General features: G+C 53.5%; 5 protein-coding genes across 5 annotated transcripts; 2 read left to right on the top strand and 3 right to left on the bottom strand.

Moving 5' to 3' along the window:
* Positions 1-611: 611 nt before the first annotated feature.
* Positions 612-2,670, top strand: J7T54_006797 (putative mitochondrial ATP-dependent helicase-like protein; the record flags this gene model as incomplete). Its single annotated transcript, XM_051507440.1, has 2 exons — positions 612-860; positions 919-2,670. The coding sequence occupies 2 exons, from the start codon at positions 612-614 to the stop codon at positions 2,668-2,670; spliced, it is 2,001 nt and encodes a 666-aa protein (XP_051366011.1).
* A 1,441-nt stretch (positions 2,671-4,111) lies between these two features.
* J7T54_006796 (uncharacterized protein) lies at positions 4,112-7,274 on the bottom strand (the record flags this gene model as incomplete). Its single annotated transcript, XM_051507429.1, has 5 exons — positions 4,112-5,128; positions 5,185-5,549; positions 5,598-6,372; positions 6,429-6,698; positions 6,765-7,274. 5 exons carry the CDS (start codon positions 7,272-7,274, stop codon positions 4,112-4,114), a joined length of 2,937 nt encoding a protein of 978 aa, XP_051366010.1.
* Positions 7,275-9,668: 2,394 nt separating this feature from the next.
* Positions 9,669-12,179, bottom strand: J7T54_006795 (uncharacterized protein; the record flags this gene model as incomplete). Its single annotated transcript, XM_051507418.1, has 1 exon — positions 9,669-12,179. The coding sequence occupies one exon, from the start codon at positions 12,177-12,179 to the stop codon at positions 9,669-9,671; it is 2,511 nt and encodes an 836-aa protein (XP_051366009.1).
* Positions 12,180-13,086: 907 nt separating this feature from the next.
* On the top strand, positions 13,087-13,963 carry J7T54_006794 (pyrimidine nucleotidase; the record flags this gene model as incomplete). The annotated part of the gene is made up of 4 exons (XM_051507407.1): positions 13,087-13,133; positions 13,186-13,214; positions 13,285-13,746; positions 13,800-13,963. 4 exons carry the CDS (start codon positions 13,087-13,089, stop codon positions 13,961-13,963), a joined length of 702 nt encoding a protein of 233 aa, XP_051366008.1.
* Positions 13,964-14,142: 179 nt separating this feature from the next.
* Positions 14,143-14,660, bottom strand: J7T54_006793 (RNA polymerase II transcription mediator; the record flags this gene model as incomplete). The annotated part of the gene is made up of 3 exons (XM_051507397.1): positions 14,143-14,402; positions 14,456-14,570; positions 14,619-14,660. The coding sequence occupies 3 exons, from the start codon at positions 14,658-14,660 to the stop codon at positions 14,143-14,145; spliced, it is 417 nt and encodes a 138-aa protein (XP_051366007.1).
* Positions 14,661-14,878: the final 218 nt, after the last annotated feature.

Below are 14,878 nucleotides of genomic sequence, written 5' to 3'. Positions count from 1 at the left end.
CTTTACCTGCCCAACGATATGCATGGAAACCTATCCTCTCCTTGGCTTGAAGGCCGTGTGCTCTTAATGCGCCACTGGAGGGAACTGGGACTTCATGAAATTTCCCATGCAAAGACCATCTGCGTCAGAAGCTGCGCCGCCATGAGTACCGACGGACCCGGGTAGGCTGAATGGACAGACAGATCCATTCGTTCCAGCCTTCCATTTCACCTGTAGACTGCGTCTAGATGACATTCATCTGACGATGTTTTTGACACTTCAAAACTGAGAATCGAGTGGGCAAAGGCGTTTCTTTGATCAGAAATTCCAGTCTGCCTTTCAATGTTTCTTGCGTAACGTAGCTCTTTGAGTGTGGTAAAGCAGCGGCAGCAGTCAGCGCGCGGCGCGTAAGGGTGGGTCGGACCCCCAATCTATCCCCAATCGGTAATGATGCATTGCACTAACAATTATACATGCCGCGATGGGCAATGGCAGATAGTGCTAGACTGAAAGACGCTAGACAGTCCTGGAAATTTCATGATGCCTGGTCAAGTCTCCTTGATGAACGCGACTTTGACTGCATTTCATTGTCCACATATGCACCGTCGATGACACGACCATCGCCATGTGCCATGCTACGCTCACTGTCAAGGCGTCTTTATCAGACACGTCCATCATTGAGCCTCCAGGGATGGGCTCGAACAGCTGTCCCTTTCCAGACCTTGAGGCGATCGACCTATGCGACCACGGCGTCTGAACCCAAGTCGCCCAAACTGCAGTTGCGCAACTATCAGCTAGAATGCATCAAATCAGTCATTTCTGCGCTCAAAAGAGGACACAAGAGAGTCGGGATCTCCCTCGCGACTGGCAGTGGGAAGACTGTAAGAAAACCCCAACTATGATGCATGAGATGCATTTCAGAACTGATCCCTGGGGCAGGTCATCTTCACACAGCTCATTGAGAAGATTGAGAAGCGTGCAAACGGGGGCGACAGCACACTCATCCTCGCACATCGTCGCGAGCTCGTTGAGCAAGCCGCTCGACATTGCCGCCTGAACTATCCCGGGAAGCGCATCGAGATTGAGATGGGCAACATTCATGCGTCCGGCGCAGCAGACATTACCATTGCCAGCGTGCAGAGCATAAACTCAAAGGATCGGCTGGACAAGTACAACCCGTCCAATTACAAGCTTGTGCTCGTGGACGAAGCACACCACATTGTTGCGCCCGGGTACATGAAGGTACTCAGCCACTTTGGCCTCAACACGAAGCGCGATGATTCACCTGCTCTGGTGGGCGTGTCCGCGACCTTTGCACGGTTTGACGGGGTCAAGCTCGGCGCGGCGATTGACGAGATTGTCTACCACAAAGACTACGTCGACATGATCTCGGACAAGTGGCTATCCGATGTGGTCTTCACCACCGTCGAATCCACAGCGAACCTCTCCAGAGTCAAAAAGAACCCTTTTGGGGATTTCCAGACGAGCGATCTGTCAGAGGCTGTCAACACTGACGAGATCAACGACATCACCATCCGTAGCTGGATGGCCAAGGCAGCGAACCGCAAGTCGACCCTCGTTTTTTGCGTCGACATTGCCCATGTCAGGGGTTTGACCCGCAGATTTCGTGAGTATGGGCTCGACGCCCGATATGTCACGGGAGATACGCCACAAGTCGAACGGGGAGAGATCCTCGATGCTTTCAGAAGGGGGGAGTTTCCTGTCCTTGTCAACTGCGGTGTCTTCACGGAAGGGACCGACATACCGAACATTGACTGCATCATCCTGGGTCGGCCGACGCGGTCTCGAAACCTGTTGGTGCAGATGATTGGTCGAGGCATGCGCTTGCACCCAGACAAGGAGAACTGCCACATCATCGACCTCGTATCGAGCTTAGACACCGGCATCGTGACTACGCCGACACTGTTCGGGCTGGACCCGAGCGAGCTGGTCAACGAGATGTCCGTCAAGGGGATGAGGCGTCTCAAGCGAGAAAAGGCTGCGGAAGCAGCTGTGCTTCGAGAGGCGGTCGCTCGTGGTGAGGGTCCCCGAGTCGACTCCTCCACGGCCGTCACTTTTACCGATTACTCCTCCGTGGTCGACCTCATCGCCGACACCTCTGGCGAGCGGCACATCCGCGCCATCAGCGACTACTCCTGGGTGCAGGTGGGCGCGGAGCGCTTCGTGCTCAGCGCACCCAGCGGCTCGTACATACGCATCGAGAAAATCGACCAGACATCGCCGGCCAAGCCCGGGGCCAACAGCGAGAAGCCCGTCTACAGAGCCGTCGAGATCCGCTCTCTGCCACCCGGGGTGAGCAAGTCGCCTTTTTCCGCGCCTCGCGAGCTTCTCACCGCGACCACCTTTAGCGACGCCGTGCATGGGGCAGATAGCTACGCGCAACATGCGTTTCCCCTGAGCTTCATCAGCCGCCGCCAGCCGTGGCGTCGACTCGCGCCCACGCAGGGGCAGCTCGATTTTATCAACAAGTTGCGCGGCGAGTCATCGCCTGTCAAGGTGGGCGATCTGACCAAGGGCAAAGCAGCTGATATGATCACGAAGCTGAAACATGGTGCTCGAGGGTGGTTCGCAAAGATTGAGGCCGACCAGCGCAGGAAGGAGAAGCAGGTGTTAGTGGAGAGGGCAAAGAACGCACGAGAGAAGGTTAAGGTCGGACCCCTCGCCGCATGAAGTCCTGCTCTACGCTGTACAATCTTTATGTGTCTCTCTGACTTTTGTGTACTGTAGCTACAGGCGTTTTGGGTAGGATGCTCATGGTCCAAGGGGGACATGGCACGGCGCATACTCATGGCTTGGTTGCCACATACACGGCCTAACAATAATGTAACCTTTTTCCAAGTAAATCTATGAACAACACGTACTTTGCAAGTTGGTTCTGCGTTTGCTGAGGCACTAGTCGTGCCACGTCAGCGGCCACAAACACCACAGGATACAAAATAGTAAAGATCACGAAGACTGAAAGCATGGTTCTTGGCGCACGAGTTGGGTATCGTCTCGCATTGCTAGCAGCGGCTGTGTCAAAAACTCAACATGCCGTTTTCTAACCATCTTCCTTTTCTCCAGGTGATGCATGTATGACAGTCCCACCATTGTATACTCCCTTCACATCACAGGCATTCAATGCCAATCCTCTCCCACAAGCCGCCACCCGCCCTGCTGGTCGCTGCCACGCGCACACTCGTCAAACAAACCGATGCACTTCACCTAGGGGTATTCTCATGATGGTTTGTTTGTTTTCAAACTTTGCGTCGTTCCATTGGGTATAGATGATGGCTGGGTGTCAATAATCGGAGAAGAGCCCGCATGATCGTCCTAGCCAGAATAGGTGCGATAAGTTATTAAAGAAGTAAGGCTTACTTATATCCTTAGCTTTTTTAAATCTTTTATCTCCTTTAAATAATATAAACTTAATATTCTCTTTTCGCTTTTTTATTAAGGTTATTGAATTTGATTAATACTTTATAAATAAGATTATTTCTGATACACTTTGAAGGTTGTGTGGCCATTCAACCAAGATGCATCCGCCCTGTGTGGGTGTCACGTGCTGGTCACGTACACGCACAGGTGCGATAACGATAAGATAGCATTGATAACACCGCAGCCAATCAGGTTGCGCGCACAAGATCCGAGGAGCAGCCGCGCCATGCCTATTTAGGCCGACCGTTACCAAGGACGTTTGAATTGATCATCCCTTTTCCACCTGTTTGATCTGCCTTTTAGTGCATCAAAAAATAAATTACTCAAGGAATAATATAAAAATATTATAAGAAAAAGAAAAGAAAAAAAGTATAAAGAAAAAGCTCAAAAAAGTAAAGATAATTTAAAAAAAAAAAAGGTAAATTACAAAATAATCAAAAAGAAATAAGATTTTTATTTTACTTTGTTATAAAATAAAATAAATAATAACGAGTATCGGTGCGTAGAATAATGATAAAACACAGCGTATCCGTACCCGCTGAAACAGACACCTTTTTGCGATAATTCGACCAATAATCCAAAATCAAAATCAATAACGTGAGCCAACCGATACGTAATCAGACGTTCAGGGTATACTTGACGCCAGGGTATATCCAGCCGGGGTATTCGCATGTAGAGCTTCTAAACGAGGAATCTAACGGAAAGGGCCAAGAGGGCCGGGGTATCCAGAATTGAAAGAGTGGGATGTAGAGGGCCGTCCACTGTCTCCAGAGGGGCAAGTGTGGTGGCGAGGCGTGATTTCTCCGGACATGGGAATCGCCAACTTGTTGTCGACATGGGTGCTGAGGGGGCGGGGAGCCCATGGGTTGTCATCGTCGGTAAGGTTGACGCCGCTATCGTTCCAAGGGTTTCTGTCCGCGTTGAAGCTGCGAGCAGACTCGATCGAGATCAAGGACGACTTGGAGACGTTGCTCGAACCCTTGAAGAAGTTGCCATTGGGAGAGCGGGAGCTGTTCTTGCGACGATCCAGGAAGGAGGAGATGGCAGTCATGCTACCGGGCTTGCGCAGGCGGTCCAGGATGCTGCTGCGTTCGCGGGCGACCTCGTCACCGTACGCAGGCTTGGCCTGGGCATCTGAAGCAGCGGCTGGGGCGTGCTGGAGCAGCTTAGAATCAAAGTACTGCAAGCTATCTTCGAATGAGTCAGACTTGGGGCGGGGAAGGGATCCTTTCACAACTGTGAGCTCAACGCCTTGGTTGGTCATCTGCTCAGTGAGGAAGTCAACAGCATCCCGAAGTCCGCCAGCGTTATTGCGAGTGAAGCCCCATCGGAGCGTGACGGTGGGCTTTCCGTCCTCGGTCAACTGCTCAGGCTGTTCCTTGGTTGAGAGTTCAACCTCGTGCTGAGTTCGCAGCTTGTTGACGAGCTCTTCAGTGAATTGCGGGCTTTCCAGGAACTTGGCAAGCTCATCGCTCTTCGCAACGACGAGCTCGTGGTGATCGGGTACCATACCCAGGAATTCGTCAACACAATGAGGGACCTGCCACTGAGGGCCAGTAACTGTGACCTCATCGCTCGCCTGCTCAGTGCTGGGGAAATTGATCTTGCAGTTGTTCTTCTGCTCCAAAGTCTCAATGTCCTTGAGGCGGGCAATAAGCTGGCGGTGGTAGAGTCGATCTACGTGGACGACCTGTGAGGTGTACTCCGAGTCCTGTCCTGTGTCAGCGCCTATTCTTCTTGTTCGTTATGGTCGCCAAGGAGATTTACTGTTCGATCAACCATCTCGAGGATCTCGTTCTTGACGGCGTCAAGATTTTGAGCGTTGCGAGCGGGAGTCCGGCAAATGACATTGTCGACCTTGATTTCATCATCTTCACGACCCATACCGCCCCGATCCATGGCGTTCGAGAACTTGACAAACACGGAGTGCTTCTTCATAATGCGCTGGATGTGTTGCCCTCCGATGCCAATGATGCGTTTGTGGTACTGATCGGGGACATGGAAAGAGATGGACGCTGGCATCTCCTGCTCAACCAAGCTCAATCCTTGGTGCATGGACTCGTAACTTGCAGCCATAACGTCGATGTTAAAGTTGTACTCATTGAAACCATCAAAGATGATTTGAACATTGCCTACAATATGTTAGTCCGCGATCACCGGATGTCTGCGTACCGACTTACTTTGACCCATAATTTTGTTGATCTTGCCATTCTTCTTGCCGCTCACAAATTCCTTGTGCTCGTTGGCCAGCTCAATCTTCACCCGAATTTGGTACTGAGACTGCGCAACAAAGTTGATCTGAGCCAACACGCTCAGAGCCGCCTTGACTGCATCATCAGAGCCGGTGATGTTGAACGCCATCTTGTCAAACATCAAATCGGCACCAGAGGTGGTGCAGATTTCACCCAGCATGTCTCTAACCTGCGACGGGTTGGGAAGCTGGCGAGTATCCACCTGCTGGATGTACCAGCCGGCAGCGTAGAACTGGCCAGCAAGGTTCATGAGCTCACGAACGGTTCGCTCAACAGGGATACCCTCGCTACCCTGCACACGCACCGTTGTGCGCTGAGTTCCGAGTGCTGGGAACATGATGTACGTGCCGTTGGCCTCCAGAATCTTCCGGACCTTTTCGGTACGGTCGAGTAAGATGCTGTCAATCTTTGCCGCAGGGAGAGTGACGTCCTTGATGTATAGCCGGATCCTGGTCACAATCTCATGAATTTTCTGCTTGGCTTCGCGGATTGCCTCTGACGACTCGCCCGTGATGAAGATGTCATTGGGGTCTCGTCGGCTCGCGTTTGGGGGCGAATAGCGGTATACTTGCGAGAAGAGGGGAGGAAAGTAGATGGCAGTGTTCGTGGCCGATTCCATAAGCTTGATGTTCTTTCGGTGACGACCGCAAATGATTTGATGTAGCGATTGGTCGACCTTGACGGAATCGGCGATACGACCTAGCTATTTACTTCTGTTAGCTGCTACTGGCTACTTGGACGATTCTCCATCAGACGTACCAGGGTGTCGATGTGAATAAGCACTCGGACCTTGGCATGCTCTGACGACAGTTGGTCGCCGTAAATGGCGACCCTCCAACGCTGGTCCATTCGCATTTCGGCTTCGCCGGTCATCCCGTCGACCATGGGCGTCAGTTTAGGGCCGAGAAGGAAGATGTCGACACCGCAATAGTTGGAGATGTAGTCGAGAGTCTCGCAAACCTTCTCGCGCAATTTTCCAGCGGCGAGATCACACACAAGACTGCCGTCGACATCGATCGTGGTGCAGCGCTGGGCACAGTTAGTCGATCAATCCTACAAACAAAGTAATTGCTGGGAGAAGGCTCAGAAGCATACCAATGAAATGGGCGTGTCGTTGAATATTGCCTCACGACTTTTGTGCACGAGGTCCTGAGAGCCCGATAGGCATACGATGGTCGTCTGCTTACCCTTGCCGTCACCAGCCGGCAAGGTCGAGACATGAGCTTCAATGGGCAAAGGTCCAGTCGTCAGACCGTTACAGAGTCTCTCCAACGTGTTCACGCCGTTGACATGAACCGGCAGGTCGTGCACAGGCACATCGTCAGGCGCGTCTTCGGGGTGCGTCCAGCGAAGGACTGCATCGGTCGTAGCGTGCAAGATGTCTTCGGTGTTGGGGCCGGCGAGGTCGGACGCGAAGGGGATTTGAAACGAGCAGTGAATCGTAGCATCAGCAGCGTGCGGGGAGGTTATCGGGCCTCCAGGTTGTGGCATGTTCTTGGGATGAGCATTCATTGCATTCATGGGCACGTTGGTGTTGGGCCGGCCCATGACGAAGTTGGGGCCGATTCGCTCGCTCCATTGCCGCATGTTGGCCAGCTTGTTCATAGTGGCGGAGAGACAAGAGTCGAGGGCGTGCTGCTCGGTGGACAGCGGCCGTGGTATGGGGTATCAAATCGGCTGTCCGGGACGAGTCAAGCAAAGGACGAGACAGCTAGCTGGTAGTCGAAGGGATGGGGTATCGTGACAACGTCGTGCGGGTTGAAAATGGTGGCCAGGAGAGAAACTGAAGAAAATGAAATAAAATAGAAAGAAGAATTGGTATTGAGAAGAAACAGTTGTAAGTGCCTTTGCCGAGACACAGAATGCGGATGAGAGTGGACGTCGAGATGAGAGGGTGGGGAGAATAAGAGAGGAAGAAGCAGCAGCAAGTCAGACGAGGATGATGGACCTTGGCCTAAAGGCCTGGCCTGAAGCCTGAGCAAGAAGCGCCGGAGCAGTCGACCTGGAGTTGAAGAGTTGTGATGGGAAAACGTTAGAAGAGACATCTGGGAGCACTGCAGAACTTGCTGGGTTCGAAGTACTCGCTACCATGCGCTAGCTCAGAACAACAGCTGTGATTTAAATGGCCTAGTGTCCTGCCGCCAATAGCCCTGGATGGCGCAGTGCTGCTGACCCCTAACGTCGACTAATTACTACTGCAGATGCCAGGTCTGCGCGGATATGGTATGGAGCTTAGAGCCCCGGTTTTCGTGCCGTCAAGCCTCGAAATCCACCGGAGATCGTCCACATGTCGGGTCGTTGCCATTGTCCGTGCTGAGCTGACAGCCTGATTACTTATTACTTACCTGTTGACGAATTCCAGTCGCGTGGTAAAGGATGTCCTGACTGCTGGCGGCGCGGCAGGGTCGACAAATAGCGGCAGTTGCTCCGTCTGTTCTAGGGCTAAAAAGAGATCGTTCCAGTGGCCATGTCAGGGACCCTCCGCAGGCACCCAGCCCTGGAACAGACTGGACTGGATGCTGACACGGAATCCCAGCCGCGAACCGATTGGATTCGAGCACGCCAGGACCAGAACCACTCCACCAACTTCCAAGCTGCCCGCCCTCCGGCCTGTGATGGCCAACCTGCAGGTCCAGTCCCGTAGTATCCTCAACAGGTCTAGGCACGATGGGAATGCCATGCTGGCATTTGAGACGCAAAGGCCAAGCAGGGCTTGTTCTTTCGAAGGAGTTAGTAAGGTTCATCGCAAGGAAGCATGAAGGGTCCAGCTTCAGCTTAACAAAAGCATAGCATAGGCACGCAAGGCAAGGTTATATATGATGCGCTCTTCTGCGCGTCGTCATGATCATACACCATCCCCCGCGCCGTACGTACGCGCAGCCCTCCACCGAAACCTTGACCAGAACAAGAAGCTCGACTAATAATAAGGCAAGGTAGCCACGCAGTGCAACGACAGAACACCTGCCCCCTCCGAGTCTCCGAATCCCAGGGCCCTAACCCGAGATATGACTTCAACGAGGGACTAGACCCAGAAACACGAGGCGCTCGCAACACTATTCACTGCATACGAATCACACAGGTTAACGTCAGCCTGGTCCATCCTACAAAAAGCAACAACAATACGATTTGTTCGCGATGCCACCCACGAACGCAGTCCATACAGACTGGTCGTCAACTCGTACAACTTCACAAGTAGTCTGGAGGCTTGGAACCCCCCCCCCAAAAAACTCGAAACTTCCATTCTCCACACCCACTGGTCTAGTCCGAGAATAAGTTGTAAGCACTTGGTAGCTTCCCCAAGTTTCCAACATACGCCCTCGACTTCGTCGCTGTCCTATAACTGGCTCGATCTCTTTGCGGACTTTCGAGCTCACCCTGCATCCGATGGTTCTAAGCACAGCGAGGCATTTTCCTCTCTGGCTCGGGTGCGGCAGACCACCTGCGTCTCATTGACGTCTCTCTTGCCAACGAAGCTAGCTGCCCGCAAGCCCTTCTCAATTGATGGGGATGCAATGGTGGTGATGTTCGGGGTACGTATGTGTAGGTACTGCATTGAACTGCGTGATCCATGCGTCTGCCCAGCAATGCCCTCCAGCCTGACGTCTATGATAGATATGTCTACGATCGTCCCATACAGCTCGCTTGCTTTGTAGCAATTGATTGATCAGCCCTCAAGCTGTGATGGCACTCCGGCTTCCTCTGCGTTAGCTTTCCCTAAGATGACCCCTGCCGAGTACCCCAACGTTGATACCAAGGACAGATCCACTGCCATATTGCTTCATGGTCGTTGCTTTTAGTAGTATGTTCACCCGGGGAAAAACATTCCGCACCCGAGATAGTAGTGTAAAATTATCTCCGAGTGCAGTATCGTACTCTGTGTGCTATCGCAACGTGCCATGCTATATAACTCCAAGCAACGCTACGCTCCAAACCAACGCCATGTTCGAGCAGCAAGATCCGTTTCACTCCAGATTCCCCCTGAATCCAAATTTGAAACAATTATCGGTACAGTCCTGGTCTATTATCTTGCGCATACATAACGCTTGTAGGCGCCCCTTGCGGACGCTCGACATAAGTGCTGGCCTGCGGCTGCGGCTGCGGCTGCGGCTGCTCGTAGTAGCCTTCTGGAGGGCGGACACTGTAGCTGCGCTGGTACACTGGCTGCTCGGCCCGGGGCTGAGCGTATTCAACCATGTAGGGTCGGGGCGCTTCCCTGCTGACCTGAGGTTGCCCCATGCCTCCATACTCCAAACCTGAAGGTGCTCCCTCAGGCCTCACGCTCTGCATCCGACCGTACTCACGAGGCAGCTCGTAGTGTGTAGGCTCTGGAGGGCGGGCACTCGCAGCTCTTGCAACATACTCTCGCGATGGTTCAGGGCCAGGGTGGCGGCCTGGAGGCGGCATGAGCTGCACGTATTCAGCTGGGCCGCCAGCAGGCCGCACTGAGTACTCCCTGGGACGTCCTTCGGCCGGCGCGTTGTACGATACGTACTCGGGCTGGGTAACCACGCGCCGTGGCGGAGGATATGCGGAGGGCGCGCGAGAGTAAGCGATGGTTCTCTCATCGAAGGGGGGTGGATGCCGGGAAACCCCGCGAGGGTCCTGCTCATAGACCACACCAGCTCCTTGAGTCGACGGTGGCGCCACAGATTGACGCGCTGCTAGGCGAGGCGGCTCGAGATATTCTCGCCCGTGCTCGTCTACAACGATCCTAGAGGGCAAAGGCATAGGCTGCCCGGCGTATTGGATGGTGTCAGGGCGCACGCTCATCCTAGATGTCTCGGTCTGGTCGTTGTAGTAACGCACGGGTGTCCTATAGCTATCATCCACCGCAACGTGGGATACTGCCCGTGGAGGATATGCCACGCCAGCAGGGACATCTTGGGTGTAATGGGGATATTGCTGGGTCTCAAATCGGGGTTGTGGCACGCCGCCGTACCCGCCGCTGTGTCGCCTCTCTGTGACAACTGGTGAATAAGCATAACCGTGGGCACCGCCATAGGCCGCGGACACAGGCTCACCCCAGTGAGATGGGTGAGCATATTGTGGCTGATGGGCGACTGGGACCACAATGCTGTCACGGTCAGACCCTTCCGCCACCTGCTGCGCCTGCTTTTGGCGCTTGTTCGATCGGATGATTACGTTGGGGGCAGAGATTGGAGACTGGGAACGAGGCTCGGGTTTGATGTGTGGAGTGACATCCTCAGGCGCTTGCCTGTCAGCCTTCCTCTTCTTCTTTTTCCCTTTCTTCCTGTCGGTGCTCCTGCCACTCTGGGGGGAGCTATCCGGACTGTTAATCGCGATAGGCTCGTTACGAAGAGCAGAAACTTGGGCTGGTGGTGCGAATGAGTAGGTCTTGCTGCCCAACCCAGATGCTGGCGGGGCCGGCTCTTCTACAGGATACGATGGAGCAGAAGCAGATTGGGCGACAGTCGGCGCTGGGTCGATGGGACTGAGCAGAGGCGACGGCGTATAGCTATCTGAGTCATCGGGGTCCATCAGAGCATCGTTTGCTCTGGATGCCGGCTTTTGCACAGCCGCTTCTGGCCCTACAGTGTCATTCGACCATCCAACTCCGGCTTGGCCTGAAGCTGAACCCGCATTGGCGTTTTGCTTTGCGTAGTTGTTCAATCCAGGTACCTGATATGGCGCCCCGCCACCGTTCGAGCTAACCCCGCCATTGCTCGTATGCAAGGGCTGTGCCTGAGGTAGACTGGGTATGAACGAGGGCTGAATCGGCCTCTGGGGCTCGGGGACTGGATGGGACAGCGCGGTGTCTGCATGCTGTGAACGCTTCTGTCCATGTGCGACCCTTTGCTGGTTGTCTTCCGAGTCCCTGCGAACGCGTGATGTCAAATTCGACTCGGGTGTGTCGTGTCGTGACGAGTAGAAGGTCTCGTTATCGAACGAATCACTTGCGACTTCTTCGTTAGCAGTCAAGCCTTCATCATCAAGCAGAGTGTTCTCAGGCGCTTGAGCCTGTACCAAGGTCAAAGCCTTCGCTAGCACCTCTGACAGATTCAAGTCATTGTATGGTTCTGGCTTCTCTTGCTTGGCGCGACGCTGCTGTTCCGCTTCCTCCTTGATGGCTCTTTCTAGACGCGCTCTCTGTGCTTGAAATTCGGCTCTGATCAGCTCGTCCGACTTCTGGAGGAGGATGGGATTGATTTCGGTGCTTCCCAACCCATACACTCGTCTGGAAGCGAGTCCGCTGGGTGACGCGGTGGGGGGAGCTACCACGGCGGCTGCATTTGCTGAACAAGACTGTTGGTTATTCGCGCTACATTCGCGGTTCAGCGACGCGTCTTGGAGCTTGGAGCTTGGTGACGACTGTGCTAACGGCGCGACGCCAGGGGGGGCCTTGATAGTTGGGTGATGACCCGAGACAATCGTGTCGCGAAACTGCAAGATCTTCTCAAGTTGCTGGATAGTTGACAGCTCATTGCCTGATGCTCCGGCGGGGGAATGATGCCCCGTGCCGTTCAGCAACGTGGGATGGCCTTGCGCCATAAGTATCTGTGCAGAAGCAGGGCCTGCGCAAAGCTACTTTGCATCCGCGAAGCTCGGGTCACACAGTACAGGAACGCCAAATGCGTCGAATATTGCGCACCAAGAGGCAGATCGTGTAGCAAAGGCTTACAGGTGACTGACAGGGAAAGAATGGCGATGCACTGGATGTTAATGATAATGGGAAGGCTGGTTTTGCCGCGCGGTTTGAAGGGAAGAAAGTATCGCGTCCGGATTTCGCAGTGTGTGTCGAGGCCCATCTAATTAGAGGTCAGTCGCTGATTGCAGAAGGCGGTCAGCACTTGGAGCCCGTGGGGCCGATGGTATGCCGTACCCTATGCACGTCTTCGTACAACGCAAAAGTAATGTTCACTGGTCGCGACAGTGGCTTGACACAAGGCCTTCAGGTGTCCTATAATGCTAGGCACATTCGTAGGAGCTTGAGATGGAAATCATTGAAGAATGGTGCGGTCACTGATGACGCACTCGTTCGAGGAGACTTTTGGTGACTAACAGTTGCGTAACGTTAGATCTGACAACTCAACATGTGCGCCGACATGTGCTAGAACATTCTCAATTGTCGTTGAGATCGATTTGATGATCTCTCAGATACCCAAGACTGAGGGTATATCGAATACTACATGAAGATATTGAACAAGCTGTGAAGGCCCCGACAAACCGAGGACGAGCAAGTAGACTGATGCTTCTGAAGCCACGACAACCGTCGAGTCATCGGCTCCGGTCACTTCAGTCCCCGCCACCCCTACTGCAGCTTATGAGTTCACGTACAAGTACAACGACACACTGCCATCTAAACAGTCACGCCCATGCAACTGGTCGACAAAAGACCAAGCACGCCGGAACTCGAAAACCTGTTTGCACGTTCAAGCCTATGAACCAGACTCACAATATGGGAGACGCTGGAGACACCATGGCTACGAAGCCAGTATTGTTCTTGTACATGACTCACTCAACCGCTGTTACATGCTATTCACTCACACGGTCACAGCGACATCGACAACTGTCTATACCCGAGGAGTAAGCTCTAGCTCTAGCTCTTGGCCACCCTTCGACCATGCCATCGTAGCATCTCACTGACTACGTACAGGTACCAGGGTCTTCGAGCTCATGGCTGATCTGATCGACAAGTACTTCTCGACTCATCTCGGGTTAGCTCATGAAGACGCTGTGAGACTGCACCGGGAATACTACACCAACTACGGCCTGGCCATAGAAGGACTAGTTCGACACCACGAGATCGATCCACTCGACTACAACGCCAAGGTGGACGACGCGCTTCCACTCGAAGACATCATCAAGCCAGATGCCGAGCTGCGTCAACTCCTCGAGTTTATTGATAGGAGCAAAGTCCGGGTATGGCTCCTGACGAACGCTTACGTGACACATGGAAAGCGTGTTGTCAAGCTGCTGGGCGTAGATGACCAATTCGAGGGTCTGACCTTTTGCGACTATGCTCAGGTGCCGTTCCTGTGCAAACCTCAGCGTGGCATGTATGACAAGGCCATGAAGGAAGCAGGGGTACAAAGCTATGAGAATTGCTACTTTGTCGGTGAGAACAACTATAGTACCTTGCGGTCTCGACCCGGGCTTACAATGTACTAGATGACTCGTATCAGAACTGCGTTGCGGCGAAAGACGTTGGGTGGAACGTCGCCCACCTCGTGGAGGAGGGATTGCCGCTTCCTGAGAAGCAGGCATCACAGCACCAGATCCGACACTTGCGCGAATTGCGCGACGTATTTCCACAGTTCTTCAAGGCAACTTGAGCCGGGCGAAGACAAGACCGATCTCAATAGAATATAGAAGATATAATATCATTCGGTAACGCGTCGAGTTGTGGTATCTGATAGTTTGGTCAAAGATGTGCACCTGGACCATCCGCAGTACTATGCCATGCCAAACGCCTCGCTGTGGAAAATGCAAAACACGAACCACCCGTAGATGCTCATGGCCTGCGGATGCTCTGTATGACCCGGTCTAGTTCTGCGAGAATCTCATCCTTCTCCTTGAGCGCCTCCTGCCTCTGTGCCTCGGCGGCCTTGAGGTCCTCCTCCAGTTCCTTGATGGACTTTTCCTGATCTTCTTCGCTATTTTGCAAGCCGGGGAGCATGGATATGAGGTACTCGATCTGCTGCTCTTTCGTAATAAGGTCGCGCGACAGCTCGCTCAGGCCGGCCTGGAAGTCCTCGGCTGGGAGCGGATCAACTTGGACAACGGTCAGAATTCGTTAGAGGGTAGAGGTCCTTTCTGCACCTTACTAGTCTGCTGCATCTCCTCGGGCTTGACCTCGCGAACCTTGTCGTTTGGTCCCAGCGTCTGATAATCGTGCCGCTTGTGGACAAAGTGCACCGCAGCAACGAATTGCTGGGCCAGCTAGAGCAAGGTTGGCCTGATACACTCCAGTGGAACCGAGGACCTTACCTGATCGACAGCATCCTGCAGCTGGGTAAGGCGATCAGTCATTGTCGCTAGACATGGGATTTGCGTGGAGTGAGCGTCAACATGGGCACAATGCTGGAAGCGACCTTGGAGCTAGCTAGGTACCGATGCTGGAACGGCATTCACAAAAAATCACAGTGCGCCGCATCGTCACACAGTGTCTCAGACTGTCGCACTCCTTGCAGGCACAGTCAAGTGAACACCCTGTTGTCAAGGTCCAGTCCCAATGACATCGGTCGCAT

The sequence above is a fragment of the Emericellopsis cladophorae genome (genome assembly GCF_022114955.1).
Source record: "Emericellopsis cladophorae strain MUM 19.33 chromosome Unknown NODE_2_length_1295279_cov_118_880017, whole genome shotgun sequence".
In the NCBI taxonomy this organism is placed as follows: domain Eukaryota; kingdom Fungi; phylum Ascomycota; class Sordariomycetes; order Hypocreales; family Bionectriaceae; genus Emericellopsis; species Emericellopsis cladophorae.
The sequence above is the reverse complement of the archived record's forward strand: the minus strand, read 5'-3'. Positions and strand labels throughout refer to the sequence as shown.